This window comes from Cottoperca gobio, chromosome 9 (assembly GCF_900634415.1).
Source record: "Cottoperca gobio chromosome 9, fCotGob3.1, whole genome shotgun sequence".
In the NCBI taxonomy this organism is placed as follows: domain Eukaryota; kingdom Metazoa; phylum Chordata; class Actinopteri; order Perciformes; family Bovichtidae; genus Cottoperca; species Cottoperca gobio.
Genome location: NC_041363.1, coordinates 29,800,769 through 29,825,636, shown reverse-complemented (window position 1 = coordinate 29,825,636; position 24,868 = coordinate 29,800,769). Strand labels below are relative to the sequence as shown.

Genomic DNA, 24,868 nt, shown 5'->3' with positions numbered 1-24,868 from the left:
GTCAGCTAGGTTAGCATAATCTGATGTTCCCTCTCATTCTAAACTGCATACTACGTTCTCTGAAACACTCTGTTTGCCCCCCTAAAAGAGATTGTGACGCTACAGTGACTTCCTGTTTACATAGTTAATCAGTTTATTAGTGCCCAAGATGTTTATTAGCAACCAATTTACATGTTACTAAAGTCTTAGCTGGCTAAGACTTACTTTAGTTTTAAGTGATTTATTAAATCAGGTTTCAACATAAAACTTGCTAGTATTTACTAATAAGTTAGTAAGGACTTTGCACACAAACTTAGTTTTGGATTTATGAATAGCTGGTACAATCCAATCCATGCTAAGTGCCAATTCTATTCCCAGGTTACACAGCAGTGATGCCATGGCAGGGTATTCCTCTGGAAGAGGCCATGCCAGTGTGTGAGCGTGGAGACACTTTCACATTAGACGAGATCAAGCTGGTGGAGAAGCAGACCAGCCCCCCAGACTACCTGACCGAGGCTGAACTCATCACCCTCATGGAGAAACATGGCATTGGTATACCTCAGCTCTTCCTGTTAAACATACGTGTTGTTCATATGTTGTAACTGAAAGTATTTGTAAGGAATATTACATACATTACATACATGCATTACACACCTATTTAATTTATTTGAATTCAAATTAAATCATGCACTGTTCAATGTAAAAATATTGAACAGTGCAGCAAACCCAAGAAATGTTAAACTCGTATACTATGACACATATTGTAAGACTCCTTGGTCCAGCACTGTACATTTGATATCCGTATAATACAGCATTGGTTGGTACACATGTATTAGGAGTTGCACATTGTTGACACCTAATTGAGTTTATCATATGTACTGATTAGAGCATATGTGTAATAATTATTTGGGAAATTGCCAATGGTCCGTTTGACATGCTCTATTCGGTGAATTTTTGAAAAATGAATCAATCCATCAATAATTTTTTTTCCTGAGAAAACAATCTCACCATAAGGTCCACTAAGTGGCTGTTCTGGAGCTTTCAATCATTTCACATGATCTTCATCATTCGATGGAGCTTGCTTTGTTTTCATGGAAATGTGGGCGTGAGGGTGCTTTCACACCTGTTGTTCGGTTAATTTGGTCCGGACCAGGGGAAAAAAGATACATTGTTGAATTTTAGTACTGGTCCTGTTCACACTGACTTTTTACTAACGAACTAAGAGAAGTAAACATGAAGTTATACAGACTGACAGACGGGTAACTAATTCATTGGACAATTTTGGCAATTATCATCAGCGCATCATTAGGACCCGTATGGGGAATCAAATCCGGTGATGCAGCAGTTAAAAACTTCTAATGTGTCTAATTATTTAATTTTGTGTCTCAAAGAGCTCACAAAGAAATAACTAAATATAAGCATCATTACGAGACGGCAAATCGCAAGTAATGAATAATGACAGAAATGATTGGGCTTATTACTGTGGGATCGCTGTCACAAACTTTATAATGGACTAAGTAGTGAAGTACACTGAGCCGGATACAAGCACAGCTGGTTTTAACTGCCTTTGCCCTATAAATCAGGGGAAATACCTTCGCTGAGGTGCATATGTTTTACCATGGTTACCAAATGATTTGTAGGGTTAGGGTTAGGGGTTATTAACAAATTAATTAGAGTTGCTTCCTGAACAGATTTCATGATCAGCAGATGGATTTATTAGAAGTTAAGCTTTTGAAATCATGCTATAATCAATCTGCAATCATGAATCTGCAATCATGAAATGCTGTTGTGGTTGGTTCGTTTGCTTTCACACCACAAACGAACCGCACCAGAGTCCGCTTGGAAGCGGACTGAGACCCTCCTTTGTGAACAACTTTTTACTAACACCATTCAATCAATACAAACATCACTGTTACAGATTAACAATATGATGATGTAAAAAGTCCCCTCTCCCCCTCACACATACACAGACCGGTTCAGTTTTGTCCGCATCAAGGTTCAATTGACAGCTTTCACACCAGCCCAAACAAATAGAACTTACAGGGCAAACGGACCTGAGTCTGATTTAACCGAACCAAAACTGGTTAGGTGTGAAAGCCCCCTGAGTGCTTTACAGCTGCTCTAGTCAATATTTTATAATAAGAAGGAATCAAATGATTGTGTAATGTGAAAGGTGTCACTCATAGTGATGCACACTTCTTATCAAGCGACTCTGCAGTTCCCCTCAGCTCTTGAGAGCATCTCTTAGCTTATTGTTTTGATTTGCCGGCCTGCAATTTCACTGTTTTGGTTCAGCCTCAGTATTTTCCTCAACCTAGTTTTTTTTATCATCAGCAGGCAGCTGTTTTCAGCATAACAACTCTGATAAAGTCACTGCACACTACCTGCACAGGGGCAACACCAGAGCTCAAGGGAGAGTGAATATTTGACTTCCATTGATCAGGTGGATGTGTAGAGTTTACAGCTTGTTTCAGCTGCTTCCAAGTGGCCAAAAGGTTTAAGGACTCCTCATCCATATAGGCTTAAAAGCTGAGGCTCCGTGTTTTTTCTTGACCTCGGAATAAGCAGTTGGTGAAACAATCTCGCTACTCGATCCATTTCTGTTCTGTTGTGTAGATACTTGTGTAGATATTCAGAACATGGCATCAAAATCTATAATATGTGGTCAAGACATCTTCATTTGTTTTGCTTAGGTCTTATTTGGACTCTCAAAACGACACAAAAGACGAAACAAATGAATGCAAGTTCCTCCGGCAGCCTTCTAGTCACCTACAATAATTAAAAACTAGTTTTACATATTCACTGCTGATTAGATTAGTTTTTTGGCCTTATATGTATATGCAAATTAGTCAATACACAATGCTTATCTTGAGTCAGCACATCCTTAAGAGGACCTGCATGAAAGCATTCATTTGCAGAGGGATAATAATGAACAGTTTTACAGATGTTTGCTTCTGTCCTCTGCGCTCCAGGTACTGATGCCAGCATCCCTGTCCACATGAACAACATCTGCCAGAGGAACTATGTAACCGTGGAGAATGGACGCAAGTTGAAGCCAACCAACCTGGGCATCGTCCTGGTACATGGTTACTACAAGACAGGTTGTTTGCTTTTATATGATTGTATATTATCTGACATGTATATGTGGTTTGTAGCTGTGCATTGATTTCTAGAACATGCTGAATAATGTTTGGACAATATAATGACTGGAACATGGTTAGTTCATTAAAATTCATGAGCCACATTGTTAGTGAATATTGAAATTAGTGAGTGGCTTTTATAGAATGCTATTAAAATACCAATGATTGTCTGTGTGTACTTTGCAGATGCAGAGCTGGTGCTGCCCACCATACGTAGCGCTGTGGAGAAGCAGCTGACCCTTATCTCTCTGGGTAAGGCTAACCACCAGCAGGTCCTGCAACACACGCTGGATATCTTCAAGAGGAAGTTCCACTACTTTGTGGATTCCATCCCCAGTAAGTTCACTACACACAGGAGCACAAACTCCTTCAAGGGATTGTCTGCAAAAAGAGCAACATTGTGTAAATCCTAGTGATGGTGGACTTTTGAAATGTATAACAAGGCTTGACAACTTAACCATCACTAAACATTTAAAAGCATAATAACATTTCTGCAATAAGATGTCTAAAAATAACTAGACATGTAATGTGAGTTGTGTTCCAGAGAAATGTGTAATTTCCTGAAGCTAACATTTCCTTCTCTAACTTCCCCAATGTTTTTTTTGCTAATTGAATTAAGAGCACCACATTAAGGTGTGTTGGCCTCGCTGATAAAGTGACAGAAATGGGATGCAACACCTTTTTTCTAGCAGACATGTTGATATAGTTTTGGGATTTCAGTGTTTGGATTAGGGCCAGATGTCAACACTGGAAAGAGAAAGCACTTAAACTGGAGATATTTCTGACTTTACCAAATGTTAAATGTACCGTTTCAAGAGATGCACAGCACATGTTGTACAATGTGTGCAACGACGACAAATACAGCATTTTCTATTCTATTGTATTCAAATCATATGGTTAGTTTCAGATCGTCATATTTATACAGCATCAGTTCAGTTTTCAAAAAGAGTCTTTGCATAACTCTACCATTTCCCTTGAAACCTCTAAGACTGACTTATGAGAGGACATAGACTGACTTGATTGTTTTACAAAAGCTTTAGTTGGAACAGAATCAAGTAGGGCTGGGCAATCATTCAATATGATCATTTATCTTTCATATTCTTTCAGAAATCATATATCGTTATACATAAATACGTCATCTAAATTGATATTGAATAACAAGCACATACTAATTAATTTCTTATAAGATTTGATTTACTCAGTTGAATAAAACCAATGTCTGAATGTGATTATTCTGTATGTGTGCGTACATGTGAACATAGTTACTTACAACATATAGCTGTATCGCTGTAAATACTTGTTTCTTTGACTATAATTTCACTTGAAACTGTTCCGTTCATTTTGCACTAATGTTCTTAGTATACAAAAATTGGCTTTACTATGTGATTAGTTCATACAGACTATTTATTTATTTATTGAACAAAGAAAACAAGGTATATCATGACATATCGTTATTGAGATCTGAACTGACCTTTATCGGGATAGAGGATTTTGGCTATTTTTCCCAGCCTTAGAAACAAGCATACCCTTCTCAATGTTAACCCAGGCAGGGACTTTCAGAGAGGAGATAAATCACATTTGAATTGAGTTGTGTAGGTGAAACTGATCCAAAACTGCAGCGTCATATCTTTAACATGGACGCGTGATATTTTAGTTGCAAGGTTTAAGAGGTGGAAGTGGTTTAAGGGTTAAAGTTTTAAAGGAATTGATAGCACAGTTGTAGTGCTGAATAAGCCCATGGAAATATTGTTTAGACGTATGTTACAGTTACTTCTTTCCCATGCAACTCCAGCCCACAGCACCGTCTGTTTTGTATTTACAGGCATGGATGAGTTGATGGAGGTCTCTTTTTCCCCCATTGCTGCCACAGGGAAGCCCCTGTCCCGCTGCGGCAAGTGCCACCGCTTCATGAAGTACATCCAGGTCAGAAGAACAATCAAACACTACTGTATAATCTGAAGAAAGCGTGATTGCAGATTTGATCTTCGGCAAGACCCTCTTTAACATGACCCCTTTCAAAATGCACAAAGATGAACAATGCACATACCAGAACACCTCTTTAAAGTGTGGGGAGGCCATATGGTCTTAAAATAATATCAAGATATTTTAGGGTATTTTTGAGATAACAATATTCTTGATGATATAACAAAATACTGAAAAATATTTGTATATGAAATTTTCAGTATTTTTACAATTGTACCACTAAAGTGGTATAGTTTTATATCAGCATAAATGTAACATAAAAAAGTTAAACAGCAGTAACTGTGACATTCAGATTGTGTATACAATATAATTAATGCAACAAAATAAAGTCAACCACAGATCTAAACGGCTGCAAAAATAAAAAGAAGTTACCGTTGAATTTTCTTTTACCCCCAATCATTTTTACACACACACACACACACACACACACACACACACACACACACACACACACACACACACACACACACACACAATACACAAATACACAAATACCTGCCACAAATATCACCTCAAACAATCCTGTTTGTGGCTTGTTAGCCTACACAGTTGACACTTCCTTATGGAGCGTTGTTCTCCACTGTTGAGCAGCTGACAATGTCATAAGGTGGTAAAAGGATAAGGGTTATCTTTTAGTTCTTTCTTTTGATATATATTTGGCTTCCACTCTGATACAACAAAGTAAGTTTTGGAATCCAGCAGTCTCAGCCAAGAAATTGATCGGCAACCTTTTCAACATCTTGCATACACATTATCACAATGGCCGGCTTCTTAAGTCCACCTTCAAACAATTTGTACATGTTGTGTTACACTTAAGTCTTTACTTCATCAAGGCACAGTCTATGTTCCAACATGACCACACAATGTCTGTTGATCTCTGGCCTTCAAAGTTCAGCTGGGAAAAAAAGCTTTAAAATGCTAAAGCTGACATGCTCCCTTCATTACCATTTCCACCTGATGAGAGAACCGCTTTTAAATTCATGAATGAATCATGAGGCTGCAAATATTTTGGTCATTGTAATTGTGACAGTTAAGTGGTGTGTTCGTGGAAACCACAAGGTAACCGTTGAATGAAGTACTCTGGGAGCTTGCATGTCTAAAGTGCTCCATGTGCATTGAGAATGTACATTTGGTCGCTTTTGCTTCATTACAGTTTCAAATAACTTTGCCAGTGTCAGTCATGAAAGTTCATATTTGGAATCAAGCATTTGTAACCACTGGGAGTCACGTTGTGGTGTAATGTGCTTTAGTAATATTCATTTTCTGTCACATTCAGTGGCTCTAGAAAGTATGCAGACCCCTTTGCTTTTAGCTCCCTTTATTGTATTATACATTTAATTTAGAAATAGAATACATTTACTTGTTTGACCTGTTTGTCTATAGACAATAACCCATAATGCCTTTGAACACACAGGTATGTTTTCATTTACCTCACAGTGGTGAGTGTGATTGCTGTCTTGAGTAATGCATAGAAAGGACTGGTGCTAAATGGCCTCCAGGGATGTAAGTGACAGAACATAGAGGATATCTCCATACAGTGGACATAGTATACTTAATGTGGGGGTTTTCTGTTCTGGTCCATCCAATTAGAAATGTTTAGTTTTTTATTCGATGTGTTCTTTAAAGTTACAGTAAATATGTAATATGTAAAAAAGTTTTAAAATTTCTCTCCCCAAAGATCCAAACCGTGTCGTCTGTGTGACGTCAGTCAGTTGTTTCATTGTCTGTAGTCATTACTCTTTACTTTGCTTGCTCAGCCACAGTAGCCGTTTACCGACATCGGAAAAATACAGTAGGCCTACCACGCTTCACACACGTAAGTTAAAGTCTGTTGCGACCAACCACTGACACATCACTGACTACGCAGCTTTTGAATCTTCTAGGTGTCTCCATGGACACCTAGTTTGTAATACTGCCAATGCAAGGGCTTTTCATCAGTGGGCCATCGGCTCAATCCCCGTTGTGTAACCTTTATTCACATATAACCAAAATAGAATTGTTTTGACATTGTTTGCATTATTCAACTTTTAAAGAATAGGAGTCACCATGTGTGTGAACATAGTTCAAGGCTCCTAAACTGGTCACTAGGTCTTCAGGACAGCACACTCTGTTCCTTTTTTGTGTCCATTGTTGAGTTCTACTTTCATCAGGTTATTCAGTCTCATTGATGTCAATGTTGTACTTAAAAATGTAATTGATAGTTAAAAATGAACTATTTAAGCAGCATTCTATGGCTTTACTACTGATTCAACAGTAGAGAAATTATGAAAAGTAGGATTTGACAACACCGTCTGGCTTTAAACAGCTGATTTTACAGGACAGGTGGCACATTTTATTCCCCATAATCTTTTATACATGCACAGTTTGGTCTGACTTACTGCATGTAAGGTGTATACAGCCGCTATTACCTCACTGATTATTGGTTATAAAAACCGAGGTTAGCTGAGACAGTTTTTTGTACTGTTTTTAGAACTGCTTTGTTTACACTTGTTGTCATTGCAATGTACAGGTAATGTACATGTAGTGTGATAGTGTCAAATACTTATACTAATCAAAAATGTGCAACTATACATTTTTATTGTTATTTGTGTTATCTGGGGTTGTGCACGGCTTCTCCATATGTTTTATCTGGTAACCGTTGTATGTCGTACAGCAGAGATACTGTTCATACAGAGGCAGCCACAAACAACACATTGTGTTAAGGCATATCTGTGTACTGTAGTCTACCCATTTAGGCTGCAAAAGAAAAAAGGCACATTGTGCCAGCTGATGACGGATAGCCTGCACTACAGATATGCCTGTAGTGGCAAACTTTGCAGCAGATGGTTTTATGGTCTGTGTCCGACTTTCTGACGAGTTCTTCTTGTTTTGTTTGGGTTGAATCTGAGAAAGTTGTGTTGTTGTGAGCTCTCAAAGCAAAACAGCAGTTTGCTCCAGCTCTGTTCCCACATGTGAGAAACATTGCTTTAGAAACAATGAAAAATTAAAATTCAAGGTGTTTTTTGTTTTTTTTGTCCAATAATTGTTTTAATATATTTTCATTATTCACAACTCACTTTTCACATCGACAGGTGCTCTTTTATTAAATAAACTAAACACTTATGCTATTGATCTAATTTATGTGCACGTTTCAGTGTGCACTGTCTACTTTCACATTCACATTCTCTCCTTCACTCCATTTTGCGAAGGGCGGGGCTTCGCAGCTGACACACGCACACACACCTAAAGAGCGGAAGAGGGGAGAGCTACATAGAAACCACGCCACGCACGTGCACACAATCTCCGCACGCAATCACGCGCACTCAATCCCCCCCCCCGCACGGTGAGCGCCCCTCCAAAGTCGTAAACCTAGGGGAAACACTGCATATAAAGAACCTTTAAGTTGCCATAGTGAAAAAAGCCCTACATGCATACAAGATGGTATCATCAGCAGTATAACTGGTCATCAGGATAACTACTGTTTTAATTTAGTGCGCATGCTGTATTAAACTGCAAATAACTGAAGTTACAAGATCGACTACAAACGCACTAAATATTGATGATGATAACAGCCTCCTTTTTCCTTTATAAGCGGCCACAGTACAAGAGCCATAGTGGTGATGGTGGAGGAGGTTGCTTAAGTGAGGACTTGATATTTACACCTTGTTGTCTTAACTGTCCAGTCTGTATGATGCCCATGAAAGTGAATAATCCTCACATCTCTGATCTGAATGTTTATCAGGCCAAGCCCAGCAGGCTCCACTGCTCCCACTGTGACGAGACCTACAGTCTTCCCCAGAATGGAGCAATCAAGTTGTACAAGGAGCTCCGCTGTCCGCTCGATGACTTTGAGCTTGTGCTGTGGACCTCTGGGCCCCGGGGCAAGAGCTACCCTCTGTGCCCGTACTGCTTCAGCAACCCGCCTTTCAGGGACATGAAGAAAGGTAGGACAAGACTCTTAGTAACTCTTGTGGTTGTTAGATAGTGGCTAACACTAGTAAGTCATTATTACTTTGTACAAGTTTGTGATGATGATGAATTACAATGATTTGGTTAAAATTATAATCTTTAAAAAAAACTATTTTTCAGGGCGTTTTATGAAGAAGTGGGAGTTCTGTTTCAGACTATCCGCTAAGTCTGGGAGCAAACAATACATCAACCTCTTATAGGGTGTCACTGTAATGTTAAGTGCAAGAAGTTAAGTGTACAACTATAGATCAACCTCGAATAGAGTAAAGAAACAAACGATGCATCAACCTCTAGTGATCTGTAAAATGTCCTCTCCGCTGGTTTTGGGGTTTGTGTGTATTGATTTGTCTTATTATACTACTTAATCTCTGTCCTCTTCATTTCCCACCATGAATACATTGACACTAATGTATTAAGAATTATATATGCTTTTAGGAGTAATATTTTGAGTAATTCTTTCTCAGGTGAAAGCCAAAGTGATTATTTTTTAAAAGCAAAAGCAAAAGCACCATGTTTTCTACCATTACTTTTGAGTTTGATGTCATTGAAAACCTACCTCTGAACTGTACCTACTGACCGTTTCCTCACTCACAGATTGCCTCTGGAGGTCAGTTCCAGGTTCAGTATAGAAGTTGATTGCATAATGAGCTGCTCTCTTAATAAATCAGGAGCTGTAATTCAATGAAAACCGCAGCGCACATTTGCACAACAGCTTACTTTGCGCTTAAATGTGGCTTACTTGGTCTTTTATAGCCTTCTGACATTCTGACTCCTTTTTTTAAATCTGCTTTTCCAGGTATGGGATGCAATGAATGCACCCATCCATCCTGTCAGCACTCTCTCAACTCTTTGGGCATTGGACAGTGCGTGGAGTGTGATAGTGGGGTTTTGGTGCTGGATCCCACTTCTGGACCAAAATGGAGGATGGCCTGTAATACATGCAATGTGGTGGTGCACTTCTTTGACCATGCACATAGAGTGCAGGTAAGAAAATGGTCCTACATCCTGTTCTATGTCAAGATAATCTTATTTATATGGTCCATTGTCACATTAAATGTTTAAAAAGACTTTACAGGCTCAGAACAGCAAACACACTTAGTGATCTAAATATCCAGACATCTACTGGCACCAAACATGAGCAGCTGAGTTCCCTTATTAATGTACCTTCAACCAGAGCTATAGTACCAATATATTTGCCTGCTGAAGGGAAGCAAATGTTAAATGTTTCCTCTCATGTACAATAAGGTACACAAGGTTTTGCAGCAGAATTTTAAGGAAACGTCTGCCATTATTATATTTCTCGTCATCAACAAATACAAAGACAAGATTGTATGTTTATACAATGTGTTTATACAATGTGTTAGTCAGTCTCTCAATACTTTCCGACTTCCCTACTCAGTCTGTGGCTCTCAGCCCCAAGTGTATTGGTTTGAACAGAAAACATACATCTTTAAAAATGGCTCCCAGATATAGAGTTCCATTTAATAAAAATAAATGAATAGTAGTTTTTAGAACTAGACTTATTAGTTGTCTGGACCAAATTTCAATCCAATATTTGTTGAGACATCTCACTGAAAATGTGAAGCTGCTGGTAGCACAGAGGGAAAGTCAGGGATCACCAAAGTTATTCATATTCATCCTCTGAAACTAGGAATGTCTGTACAAAATGTTGTGCCAATCTATCTATGTTTACATCCATATCACACTACAGGTACAGTAAAGATGTTACAGAAATAACAGCATACACTATAGGCTAGACATAGTAGTGGAGTGATTTAAACTCTGCTCATTAGTACCCTGTCCTGAAGGTTTTATCATTTCCAATTTATAAAATGTGTCTTTATCCCAGTTCTGCTTCTATGTTTCTTCTCTTGCCACATAGGTTGCACAGGAGAGCTGCGATGCCTGCGAAGCCTCTTTGGTCGCGGTTGACTTCAACAAGACTCGCACACCACTTCCTGCTGGCGAGACCCAACACACTGGCTGTGTTTTCTGTGATCCAGTCTTCCAGGATCTGGTGGAGCTCAAACATGCCACCATGAGGCACCGGGGTGGGGGTGCGAGACGAGGAGGACGGGGACGTGGCAGGGGACGCCGTGGCAATCCCAAAAAGCCTAAAGACAAAATGGCTGCCTTGGCAGCTTACTTTGTATAGGGTGTCTGTATAACGCATCTTGTATTTGCTTGACACATAGTATGAAGGTGTATATGTCAGTAAATGGACTTCTGTTTTACATGTGAATTTAATTATACTGAAGTAAAATATGTATTAAATGTCAGTGTTTGTTCACAATCATTAAAGAGTTCATACATACAGAATGTTGTACACTTTAAAGCTGTTTTCAAGGAAACATCATAGAAAATGATGTCTCGCTGATGTTTCATTGCCACACTTTTGAAACTGCTGTAATGAGCCACAGTGCAAAGCTGTGGTAACACCATGGTGTCTTTCATTGCTTTCACCTCATTCAGAGGACATTCTTACTGTAACTACTGTAACACTACTTTAGAAGCAATGAATTTCAGGCTGCGGCTGGTTAACGCAGATTTATAAGCCACAGAACTATGGTGTTGGTGGTGTGTGGCCAATAATAAATATATATATAAATATATATATATTTATGTATATATATTTTTATATATATATTTTTATATATTTTTATATATATATATATTTTGATAGATATATATATTTTTATATATATGTTTGATATATATATATTTTTTTTTTTATATATATATATATATATATATATATTTAATATATTTTTATATATATATATATTTTTTTATATTTTATATATATATAAAAATATATATATTTTTATATATATATATATATATAAATATATATATTTTTTTATATATATATATATTTTTTTATATATATATATATTTTTTTATATATATATATATATATATATTTTTTTTTTTTTATATATATATATATATTTTATATATATTATATTTTTATATATATATATATATATATTTTTTATATATATATATATATTTTTTTTTCTATAATAAGTATATAAGTTACTGGCCACCATGGCTCTGTGGCTTGTAAATCTGCGCTAACCAGCCTTACTTCTTACTTAGTTAATCTTAAACTTCCAAACAGTTATTCATTTAATTTTTCTGTCTTAATGTCCTATTTCCATTTTGTGAAATTATCCTCCATCTAAATATTGGTATGGCCCTTTAAATGTAGAGTGGAAGGAGGAGGCTCGTGCGATAGCGGAGCCTACAGGAAACGGGTCCTAATGTCGTGTTGAGCCTATACATTCATGCATAAAGCCCTTTTGATTGTGTTTCTACCAGCAGTCTGTTGTCATCAGGTCAGTGCAGGTTTGTGTTTGTGTCCTCTGTCCTTTACTCTTTACCTAGCCAAAGGGCGTGTTTCCCTCAGCAGTCTGTTTGTGTAGGCGGAACATCACTATGCTAATGATCGCTAATGAATAGTTGCAGTCTAACTAGCTCTAGGTAAAATGAAGAAACTGCTCAATTCTCGTTGGGAATTATAATTTCTAAATTAATCCAGCCATCAATTGCCGTAATGTTTGTGTTGCTGACTACATGCATGCCAATGTGCACGCGAACGCTGCCGTCAGCGCAAGGGAAAATAACGTAAATTCATTTACAACACGTAAAATCACGATATTATTGGGAAAGCAAAGTACACAAAAATGTAAAGTTGAGTAGCGTAGGTTGTAAACATTTAATATCTAGCCATTCACTTTCTGCCTGACGTGATGTCCCGCAGCTTTGGCACATGCCGCTCAGTCTAATGTGGAGTGGAACCCTGAATGTGTAACTATATCTACATATATCCAACCTTGCTGTGTTCATTGTGCTACTCGTTTAAATCTAATGGCTGCTCGTTGGCGATGGTGTTATTTAAGGGAGCCCATTTCCGCCGAAAAAATAAAAAAACATTTTTGGTAAAATTAAATACTTGTCAGTCAAAAATGAGATTGTAATAAAATATTTTTACATATCATATACAATTTCAATTGTTTCACGCTGGTTGTCAGCTTTGTGAGTAGACACACACACACACACACACACTATTGATTTAGATGTTCGCTAGATGGGGCTGCCCATGCATGGTCAGGGTTTAGTGCCTTGCTCAACTTGGCCAAGAGTATCTCACAGTGCGCAGGAGAAGTGGCACCTCTCCAGCTCCCAGTCCACACCCTGTGATGGCTTGGACCATCCACGGACTGAGCTACTGCTGCCCGTTACCTGCTGGAAATTAAAATGTCCATCTGTTATGTGTACACGGCATTCACACAGTGCTCAGAGTAAGCCTACTTTCTCTGCCCTTTAAGTATCCACCTGTGACCCCTGACGCCCTGTTTACCTGAGAGCTTACTGCAGCCAGAGTCAGCAGGATGGAGGAGGAGGCCAGGTGCTTCCTGAGGAGGTTTGTGGAGGAATTCCCAGCTGCTCTGGAGGAAGGCAGTCTGCTGCCCATCAGCCCTCTGAGCCGCATAGTCACCCTGGAGGAGCTGCATGGAGAGAGCCTGGAGCTGGGCCTGAGGCTGCTGGCTGCCAGGTATGACCGGAGGGAGAAGTACACACGATGCATTTTACATGTTAAAGTTATACTTTTATATATTTTTTGTTGCTTATTTTAACATCATTTGCAGTATCATATTACATGTCATAGCCTTTATTTCACACTAAATTGGTCCGCCCATCTTGTGTGTGTGCGCTTGTGTATCTGTGGCTGCATTCCTCAGATTCCTGACAGCTCTGCTCTTGCCCTGCTCCTTCAGAATGCATGGTTGGCTTTGCTCTTTGACTTCACACTGTTACTGACACACTATATGAACTTGAAACCAGAAAGTACTAAACAAAAGAGCTGTAGAAGACCAGAGCTGACACAAAACAGCAGAACTCCCTCCTCATATCTTCCTCCACTAATATAAATATTGCTGATTTTTACGTCAAAGTGACTCAGTCGCTTATTCAGATATGAGACATGTTAAATTGCTATCAGATTTAAGTCACGGTGCATGTTTGAAAGAAGCTTCTGAACATGTTTTTCGTAATTATGACATGATTTGGGTTTCAGCCTAAATGCAATGGAAACGTTTACAAAGCAGTAAAGATGAACCTTTCTTAGTCATAGAGTTTGGTGAGACACACCTGCTGGAATGTTTGATCCTTTTTACTCTTACTAACTCTGGACTGCGCAAATCTGCCTGAAGTCTTTAGTCTCCGTTCTTAGCTGTTTTAAGGCTCGTCATTGAAATAAAATAACTATGTCAGGAATACTTCATATCCTGTCTGTAGAAACGCTATTGTTCTCCCCATGTCCTGTTTCCTTAGTCCAGTTGTCGGTAACCTTTACTATCAAAAGAGCCATTTTGTCCCCTCTTCCACCAAATAAGATTTGTCTTGAGCCGCAAAACATATTTGATAACTCTGCTTATAAGTTTTATATATATTTATACTATATTTGTTGCATTTATGAAATTACAGAATGACAATGAAGGAAACTGTTGAGATGGTATTGCTATTTTTACCTGTTTTAACAAAGGAAAACACCAAACTCTTTAAAAGAGAAGGAAAAAATACAGTGGCATGTTTAGGCCTACTTTGAAACACAGTCCTATTTTAGTTCTCAACATATTTATTTAATTGAATCAAATCAAATCAAATGAATATAATATAAATATACACAAAACAATAAAAAATACAATATATAAATTAAATAAATGTTTTTATAGTTGCAGCATAATTCATTGATTTTAAAAGAGTAAACTTAAAAAAATAGGCCAGTTTGTATTTAATTATGTCCATTTCAGTGTGTTTTCATCCACATGGTTGGGGTGATAATTTCTTTGTTTTGTCTTGTGATGTTTGTTTTAATGGCCCTGTCTTTGCAGAGAGAGACCTATCTCTAATTTTGTTTTTGAAGTCCGAAAATGGATGCTCTGAAATCTTTAAGAATGATTCTTTCATGTATTCTCCATCTGTGAACGGCTTTCCACGCCGTACTATCTGAAATGTCTTTCAACATTACATTTTTTGTTGTTAGCTAATTTCTCGCCACATAACAAGCAGGCAGGTAAACCAGCATCGTTGGCAATGAAAGCAAATGTATCTGTCCACACAGAATTAAACTCTTTTTTTCCTCCGAGACCTTTCTTGGTTTTATCCATGGTTAGCATACCAAGTTAGCCGGTGGTCGAAAACTCAATATTAGCCACCTGCAGGGAAAGGCACCGCGCCCGTAGAATGTGACAAAAAAAATTTCAGTGTCACAATATCACCTTGAGCTCCAAGATAAGAGTTGTTCATTTTGAAAGATTGTCCACTATGCAACAAAAAATACATAAAAATAAATATGTCGTTCCATGTTTTTGTCAGTTTTAGTCAAAACTAAAGGGATCCACTACAGAGGGGTTAAAGAGCCGCATGTGGCTCCTGAGCGTCGGGTTGCAAACCCATGCCTTAGTCCAAGGTTCCTAAGGATCTGTCTCCTCTGGCTGCACAGTTGTGTATCACTTGGCTTCAAAGTCTTGTGAGAAACATTAATCATGTTCAGAGCTTGACAAAGTACACATGTTTTTCTGCTGCTCTCTGTTGGTTCAGGGGTGCTCCTGCCGGCCTCAGTGCCCTCCTGTGCCAGGCAGCGCTGTCCCAGCTGTTGCAGAATGACCTATCACCTTTCCACTGCCCCTCTGAGGACAACAAGGAAGAGGAACAGCAAGTAGTCTGTAAGTGTTTACTTCATGCTTATTTTGGAGGCTGCATTTTGTGGTGTTAAATTATATTGTGTTATACTGAGGAGTATCTCTAGTAGGGATGTCAGGATACCAGAAATGAAGTACCAGTGAATAGCAGTGAAATTAAATGATTCTTGATACTAATTCGATATCACGGTCAAAAACAAAACGATAAATCCCACGTACTTCAACATACAGTCCTTTAGTACCGTTTGCATTCTGGTTTTTGTTAGCAAGTTAAACAGCTCATCATTCATCTCTAATATCTATTTTATATTCCTGTGAAAACGTCTTCAAACAACTGGAGAAGTTTCTCTGCAAAAACAACATTTTACAATTGAACACTTCATGATAACTTCGTAATTTATCTTCCCCCAATACCAATTTTTACTGAATAAAGCATCATTCATGAATAACGCACCATAATACAACTCTATGGAACCTCCATTCACCAGGTCCAACAGCAAACTTTAACTAGCTTACCTCCTGCCGTTTCAACACAGATTTGTTGTTCACAATGTGGCATTATTAGGGAAGACTGTGCTTCAATAATGAGTTTACTGTGTAAAACATTCCACATAGTCATTTTGTGCATTTTGAAGTTTCATATGCAGCCTAAACCTAAAACTATGAAATGTTTGAACAGCTACTCTTCTTCATTTTCGTTCAGTATCCTCATGTATTGTACTGTATAGCAAAAGGTAGTAAGAACCAAAGGCTGTCATTTTGTTGATTTGATCTTACTGTCAGTGCTTAGGTCAGAAGCAGTCCAACATCTTTTTTTCAACAAGCTGATAGATGTGGTGCTCCTGTGGCATCAAAACTTTCCCAAGCCCATGCCCTCCCCCTCACGGTTCCTCCGCTGCTCCGTTCATGCCATCAAGAACACCAGGAGGAAGATGGAGGACAAACACTTGGCTCTAGCTGAGTTCAACCAGCTCTTTGGAGTTCAGGTACACGACGTTCACTGCAACAACACTATTTCTTACTGGTTTTCCATTCAAAACACCTCTTTTTCACACTATACCATGTGCAGGATGGAGTGGAGTGTGCCTACTACGCTGTGTTTGATGGCCATGGAGGGTTGGACGCTGCCACCTATGCTGCCACTCACCTCCATGTTGCTCTGAGTAAACAGGAGATGCTGCAGAGTGACACCGCCACAGCCTTTAAAACAGCCTTCAAACACACAGATGACATGTTCAAGGGCAAAGCCAAGAGAGAGGTACTGAAGCAGCATCACTCCGGTATCCTGAACACTCAGGTTTGAGCTGACATACTGTACATGCACCATCACACTCTGGTATGAGTGTGCCACTGGTAAAATTACGTTTACAGATTCTATTTTGCTTCTATTCTTATTCTAGTTGTACTAGACTATTTGTTTGTATTTATTTCGGTCTTGGCTGCTTCGACACCCAACATTTCCACTCTGGGTATCAATAAGGGTTATTTTATTTTAACTTAAATTATAAACAATTATTTATCGACTAATTAAAATAAATATACTATAATTCAGTTTTATGAAATGATAAGATCAGTAAAATGACCAATTAATAATTATATTCCTTATTTTGTCTTTTCTAAACCATGAAATATTAATTGAATTTTAAAATGGAATATCAAAATAAATTTTACAAAAGCTTTTAGATTTAACTTTGTTCTTACATTTTTTCCATTCATTCCATCTAATAAAAATGTATTTGACTTATTTTAACGTTTTCACTTCGAGCTTATGTTCATTTAAACACAACTCTCTTTGATTTAGAGACGTTTAAGTATTGTGATTTCTAAGAATGTAATTAAGTCCAACCCACAAAGCTGCAACAGGACCTCCGATTGGCGAGCTGCTCCGTGTTGCCATTCAAAACTTTTACCACTGGATTCCAATTTTGGGTTCAGGGATCTGAGTTTTTTTTTATCTGCTCATCGTATTGTACAGTGCTGCAGAGAAACCAATACTGATAAATAATGTGTGTGTTGTCAGCGTCTGCGGAGTGGCACTACAGGCATAGCGGTGCTGATCCAGGGACAAGAGCTAACTGTGGCTTGGCTGGGAGACTCGCAAGCAATACTGGTCAGAAAGGAACAAGCTGTAACACTCATGGACCCCCATAAACCAGACAGAGAGGTAGGGATATCACAGACAGACATTGTTAGCTCAACAATTGCTAAACTAACGTTGGAGGTCAAGGAAACAATTATTTTTTTAATAAATAATATTTTTAGGCTATCACTACTTTTAAAGATGCTGAAATGCAGCCTCCTCCAGTGCTCTGTAAACATATTGCTGAATTAGGTGAACTGGGGGGGAAAAAACGAATAAATGACTCTACCTCCAAACATTGTTTGCATGTGATACCTGGTGGAAAGCATTCAGATTTTCCAGGCCAACCAAAAGTTTGTATTGCCATAAAGTTAACTGCACCCTTTTTATTTAAAAGACTTCATGGTGTTTCCTTTAGCATCACCCAATTGTCAAACTTTAGGCGTTCACAGAATTGGTAAGAGATTCCATTTAAAAAAAACGTAATTGTTCGTATGTTCATTGTTCTAACCTTTTTTACTTTAAAGCGTAATGCCAGCTGCCGTCTCCAGGGAACTTGTCATATGTGGATTTAAAACATTGAAGATAGTTAAAATAAAAGTACTGCATCTTCAGATAACATAAACGGTGGGAAGGTGGTCAGATGGTAAGGTCGCTCTCTTTTGTCCTTTTTACTCTCCAGGATGAGAAACAGAGAATTGAGGATCTTGGTGGCTGGTGACAAGTAGGGGGCGGCGGAAGTGTACGGCACCTAGCTGTGGATCCAGAAGCGGAGGGACGGCAGCGAAAAAGGCAGGGGAGTGGGAGGGAGGAGAGGTAGGAGAGAGAAAGCGTATCGGGATGCGCAGGAGAGGAGAGAAGCGAGATAGAGAGGGTAGGCGAGCGAGCGAGAGAGAGAGAAGAAGAGAGGAGAGAGAGAGTAGAGAGAGAGAGAGAGAGCGAGATAGTAGCGAAAGAGAGCGAGAGTATAAGAGAAGGAGTATATATCTTAGGCGAAGGAGAGCGAGAGAGGAGATGGACAGATGGATAGAATAAGAGAGAGAGAGAATAGAAGAGATAGAGAGAAGCATGAGAGGAGTAAGAACGATAGAATCTAAGATAATTCGTCTAGAGCTATAGGAGGTAGATAGAGACGATATCGAAGAGGAGAGAGGAGAGAGAAGAGAGAGAGGGAGGGAGAGAAGAGAGAGCGAGAGAAGAGTAGAGAGAGAGAGAGAGAGAGAGGATGAGAGAGGAGAGAGAGAGAGGGAGAGAGAGAGAGAGAGGGAGGGAGAGCGAGGGAGAGAGAGGGAGGGAGGAGATGAGAGAGTAGGAGAATGAGGAGAGAGAGAGGAGAGGGAGAGAGAGAGGGGAAGACGACGAGAGAGAGAGAGGAGGAGAGAGAGAGAGAGAGAGAGAGAGCAGAGGTAGAGAGAGAAGATGGGAGAGAATGGAAGAGGACGATGAGGAGAGGAGGAGGGAAGAGAGAAGAAGAGAGACAGAGAGAGAGAGAAGGCGAGGGAGGGCGAGATGAGAAGCGGAGAGAGAGAGAGAGAGTGGGCGAGAGAGAGAGAGAGAGGAGAGGGCGGCGAGAGAGAGGAGAAGAGAGAGGAAGAGGGAAGGGGGGGAAGGGGGGGGGCGGAAAAGGGGAAAAAGATGAAGAAGAGAGTGGGGCGGCAGAGAGAGAGAGAGAGAGAGAGGGAGAGGTTTTGTGGTGAGGCGTTTGAGTGTGGTTGAGTTTTTTTTTCATTTTTTTTTTTTTTTAGAGAGGGAGAGAGAGAGAGAGGAGGAGAGAGAGTGAGAGAGAAGAGAGAGTGGAGAGAGGAGGAGAGAGGAGGAGAGAGAGGAGGAGAGAGAGAGAGAGAGAGGGAGGGAGAGAGAGGAGAGAGAGAGAGGGAGAGAGAGAGAGAGAGAGGGAGGACGAGAGAGAGAGGAGAGAGGGATAGGAGAGAGAGGAGAGATGAGGGAGGAGGATGAGAGAGAGAGAGAAGAGGGAGGAGAGGAGAGAGACGAGAGGAACGGAGGAGAGATAAGAGGAGGAGCGAGAGAGAGAGAGAAGAGGGAGGGATAGAGAGAGAAGGAGAGAGGACGAGAGAGAGAGAGAGGGATGAGAGGAGAGAGAGGAGGAGGAGAGAGAGAAAGAGGGAGAGAGAGAGAGAGAGAGAGATGAGAGGGGGGAGAGAGGGGAGAAGAGAGGAGGCGAGAGAAGGAGAGAGAGAGAGAGAGAGATGAGAGGATAGATGAGAGAGAGAGAGAGAAGAGAGAGGGAGGACGAGAGAGGATAGAGCAAGAGAGAGAGAGAGAGAGAGAGAGCGAGAGGGGTAGGAGAGAGAGAGAGAGAGAGAGAGAGAGGGGGCGAGAGAGAGAGAGAGAGAGAGGGAGAGAGAGAGAGGAGAGAGAGCGAGAGAGAGAGGGAGAGAGAGAGATGGAGGAGAGAGAGAGGGATGGAGGAGAGAGAGAGGGAGAGAGGTAAAGAGAGAGAGAGGGGAGGAGAGAGAGAGAAGAGAGAGAGGAGAGATAGAGAGAAAAGAAGAGAGAGAGAGAGAGAGAGAGAGAGTAGAGGAGAGAAGAGAGAGTATGGGATGGTAGAGAGAGAGGGAGAGAGAGATCTTGAGGATTATTTTATATATATATGATATTATAAGATAATAAATGTATCTGATCTATAGAATTATATATAAGTATTATTGGAGATGATAAGATATGAATTAGAGATGATATATATATATGATAGATGGATAGAGGAGAGTAGTATATTAGTATAGAAATTGAGATAGATAGTATAAGAGAGAGATAAAGATAAGATGATATAAGAATATATAATGATACTAGGAATATAGAAGTAGAAATATAGCGTAGAAAGATATATAGTATAGGATAGATAGATATATGATAGATATGAATATATATATATGATAGATAATATATATATATATATACTAGATAATCATGAGAGAGTATATATATGATGATATAATATATAGAATAATATATATAGATATAGATATATATAAGATAGAATAAAATTAATATATATATAATATATAATATATATATATATATAGAATAAATATATATATATATATATATAGAATAAATCTATATATATCTTTTTTTTTTAATTTTTTTTTTATTTAGCTGAAGCTGTTTTAACCTCACATCCACATCCACATCCCTCCCCAAGGTGACTTTGACCAGAAGCCCTATGTGTCTGGAGATGCTGACTGCTTGACAACCGAGCTGTTTTGGGGGACGAGGACTACGTGCTGCTGGCGTGTGGATGCTTCTTTGATGCGTCAAACCTTCAGAGGTCCCACATCTGGTCCTGGATTGCTCTCCAGGAGTGTGGTGACCCCGAGGGTGGGGGGGTGCTCTGCTGGAACAGTCTAAGGAAAACTTCTGGCGTAAGAGTCGCTCAAACAGCTGGTAGGTCACGCTAAGGCCAGCTGGTTCTAGTGATAACATCACAGTGATGCTGGTGTTCCTGCGTCCCACCGGAGCAGCTACTTGCTCAAAACTCCACCACTGGACCTGCACAAGCTACTCGGGACCAAGATACACCACCGCAATGAAGAAGAAGATGGTCTGCTGCTCAGACAACACTGTGTCAAGCTTACTGCCTGACTCAGCATTTCTCAGCCTATTTTCGTCCATAGAAGCTGTCGGACATCCTGCAGACTAAGAAAGCTCATTGATTCTAACAAAAACATATGAACACAGCAGGGTGTGTAGTCGCACTGTGTTACTGCTTTGGAGGAAAAGTGTTGATTCAACTGTATTTAAACAAGATAATGTGGGCCCCTACTGCGTCCCCAAACACAATCCCTACAGCCAGAATCCAACTAGCTTCCCTACATTTTAATACTAGCTGCAGCAGGTTAGCCGTTTCTCAGTTGTTTTGTGATCATTCATTTGTTTACGGATATGCACCATGTGAGTATCGTATCAACTTGTTGCGTGCGTATGTGCACGTGTGTACAGCAGGGTATTAGCGCCGGTCATGAAGGGGAAGAAATTATATCAAGTCAAACTTTCAGTATATGCACTAATGCTACGTAGTTTGATTTATTCTGATATTTTCTACTTTATTCTTAACGACTTCTCAAATGTGAAATAAATAAAGAGTGTGTGTGTGTGGTGTGTGTGTGTGTGTGTGTGTGTGTGTGTGTGTGTGTGTGTGTGTGGTGTGTGTGTGTGTGGGTGTGTGTGTGTGTGTGTGTGTGTGTGTGTGTGTGTGTGTGTGTGTGTGTGTGTGTGTGTGTGTGTGTGTGTGTGTGTGTGTGTGTGTGTGTGTGTGTGTGTGTGTGTGTGTGTGTTATATATATTCTCTGTGGGAGGGGCTTATGCTCTGTATTAGTGTTTTTGTCAAATGAAAATGTAAGATTATCACATCTCATCCATGTTTTCAAGTGTCTTCAACTACGCATGACGAGGACGTGCTGGGCTGCATTGGATACCTTTAATGTTCCATGAGGGAAAGTGAATCCTTATCGAAGTTATCATCAACTTCAGTCTAAATAATGCCCATCAGCCCTCAAGGGTAGAGATCCACCAGCGGTCATAGTAACCTTGGGCTTACCTGTAGGTGGGTACACACAGCCACCAGTGTGTTGGGAAGTTGCTTTGAGACTAGACAAGCGATATATATATATTTTAAATGCAGTCCATTTAGGGTGACAAAACCAAATACGTAATTTGGCTGTTGTGAGTATTGATGTGGAACCCATTTTGCTTTACTCTGAGTATTTCTGACTCCTTTGTTGTTTGTTTTTATATCTTAACTGTTCGTTATCATGTCTTGATAACATGTATATAAATATTTTTGCTGTAATGATTTTGAGATGTATATTTCTGTATCACTGACAGGATGGTGTGCTGTTTTATATAATGTTTAGTATCAACTGCTGAATTTAAAAGCAATGAGAATTTGTCTGTTAATATTTTAATATATTTGAATAGATCTAAATCCGTTATAAAGACTGAATTAGATTTTTTGTAATGTGTATTTTTAACTAAGTTCAAGGAAAATATAATGTATCATCTGCGAGTCTTTTACTTCTGTCATTTCATTGTAAGACTTTATTTTTTACTGAAGGTGAGCAGTTTCAGTGTTAACATACATGAGGCGGAACAAAATGGCACAGAAAGTCCTATCAGGTGCGTTTTATTTTTTATTTAAAATAACTATGAAGAATGGAAACAACATATATAACGCTATTATATGTAGAGAGAGATAGGTGAGGAGAGTAGAAGATATGAGACGAGAGAGGACAGAGAGATAGAGAGACGAGACATAAAACAGAGGAGCTATAAGCAGACTAGAGGAGCGACAAGGAGACCGATCATCATATAATCGAGAGTGATAGGAGATAGAGACGAGAGAGAGAGAGAGGAGCAGCAGAGAGAGATAGGACGTAATAGACGAGAGATAGTAGAAACAATAGGTAGATAGTAGATACATATAGATATAATGAGATACAGTATAGAGACAGAATTAAGTATTAGATATATTAGATTATGCCGTATATAGACGATTAGGAGTATAACTAATATACATACATATATATATGTATATTATGTATATATCTAGATATATATGTGTATATGTATATTATAGGTTATATAATATTATTATATAATATTAATATATATGTCTATATATGTATATAATATATTATGATTATATATGTAGATATATATATATGTATATATATATATATAGATGTAGATATACTCGATAGAGATTATTATAGAGATATATGTTATATATATGATATTATATAGATATTATATGGTATATATATATATGTCTAGATATGTATCTATATTATATCGATATATATAATATAGATATGTAGATGTATATATTATTATATAATATGATGTATATGTAATATATATATATTATATGTATATGTATAATGGTATATATATAATATAGGTTTATGTATTAAGGGAGAGATAGATTAGATATGGTCTATAGAGATTATCTATGATGTAGATATACGAGAGAGAGGTAATAGAGAGAGAAGGAGGAAGTAGAGAGAGGAGAGCGAGCAGAGAGAGGGAATAGAGAGTCGTAGAGTAGCAGAGATGAGACATAGAACAAGAGAGACATAGAGATTACAACACATAGAGAGAGAGAGTATAGATAGCAGAGTGAGAAACACATATATAGAGTAGAGATATATAGACACATATTCGATATACACAGAGGAGACAGAGAGGAGCGAAGTACACAGAGAGTAGGAGAGAGAGAGACAACAGAGAGAGAGACACAGAGAGAGGAGATAGAAGAAGGGAGTAGAAGATAGTAGAGAGAGATGAGAAGAGAGGCGCCAGGAGGATAGACAGATAGAGAGAGATGAGAGAAGAGCGGAGAGAGAGAAGAGGAGAGAGAGAAGGAGAGAGCGAGAGAGACCACAGAGAGAGAGAGAGACACAGCGAGAGAGAGAGGAAGGGAGAGAGAGAGAGAGAGAGCAGAGAGAGAGAGAAGAGGAGAGAAGACAGGGAGACGGAGATACATGCTGAGCGAGATGCAACAGAGAGAGAGAGAGAGACAAGAGAGAGAGCGAGAGACGAAGAGAGAGAGAGAGATTAGAGAGACCACAGAGAGAATATATAGGAGGTATACACATAGATACAGATATAGATATATAGAGAGACACAGATACGAGTAGAGTAGTAGTAGAGATACACATATAATAACATATATATGTGTATATATATAATATATATCTAAATAATACGTATAAAATACACATATATAAGAGACATATACAATAGAGATACACAATAGACAGACAGACATATAGATGTACATACATATATATAACATTATAGAATATAACATACAATATACATATACAGAGATAGTCATAATAGAGATATGTATATATAGGTATATGAGATAATATAAATGTGTATATGTATTAAGGTTCTATCATATATATATATCTATATATGTATATATATGTGATTAGCATAGATATATATTATATGTAATATATCAGAGATATATGTAATATATATATATATGTATAGTAATG

The 24,868-nt window shown here is 38.7% G+C and overlaps 2 protein-coding genes across 2 annotated transcripts in view; both read left to right on the top strand.

The window, feature by feature from the left end:
• The window catches only part of top3b (DNA topoisomerase III beta), a 37,606-nt gene extending 26,277 nt beyond the window's left edge, over positions 1–11,329 (top strand). Inside the window, exons 12-18 of the mRNA XM_029439573.1 lie at positions 358–531; positions 2,952–3,080; positions 3,306–3,455; positions 4,942–5,042; positions 8,824–9,025; positions 9,847–10,034; positions 10,933–11,329. Coding sequence (XP_029295433.1) covers positions 358–531; positions 2,952–3,080; positions 3,306–3,455; positions 4,942–5,042; positions 8,824–9,025; positions 9,847–10,034; positions 10,933–11,205 — 1,217 coding nt within the window. The 3' untranslated portion in view covers positions 11,206–11,329. The remainder of the gene's footprint in view (positions 1–357; positions 532–2,951; positions 3,081–3,305; positions 3,456–4,941; positions 5,043–8,823; positions 9,026–9,846; positions 10,035–10,932) is intronic.
• Positions 11,330–12,274: 945 nt separating this feature from the next.
• LOC115012937 (protein phosphatase 1F) lies at positions 12,275–22,033 on the top strand. The gene is given in 14 exon segments (XM_075074132.1): positions 12,275–12,391; positions 13,385–13,611; positions 15,660–15,784; positions 16,544–16,746; positions 16,830–17,018; positions 17,781–17,924; positions 18,523–18,550; positions 21,004–21,062; positions 21,065–21,110; positions 21,113–21,213; positions 21,215–21,238; positions 21,240–21,263; positions 21,265–21,309; positions 21,311–22,033. Coding segments are annotated over 13 exon segments (1,233 nt in total). The 5' UTR covers positions 12,275–12,391; positions 13,385–13,447; the 3' UTR covers positions 21,392–22,033.
• Positions 22,034–24,868: the final 2,835 nt, after the last annotated feature.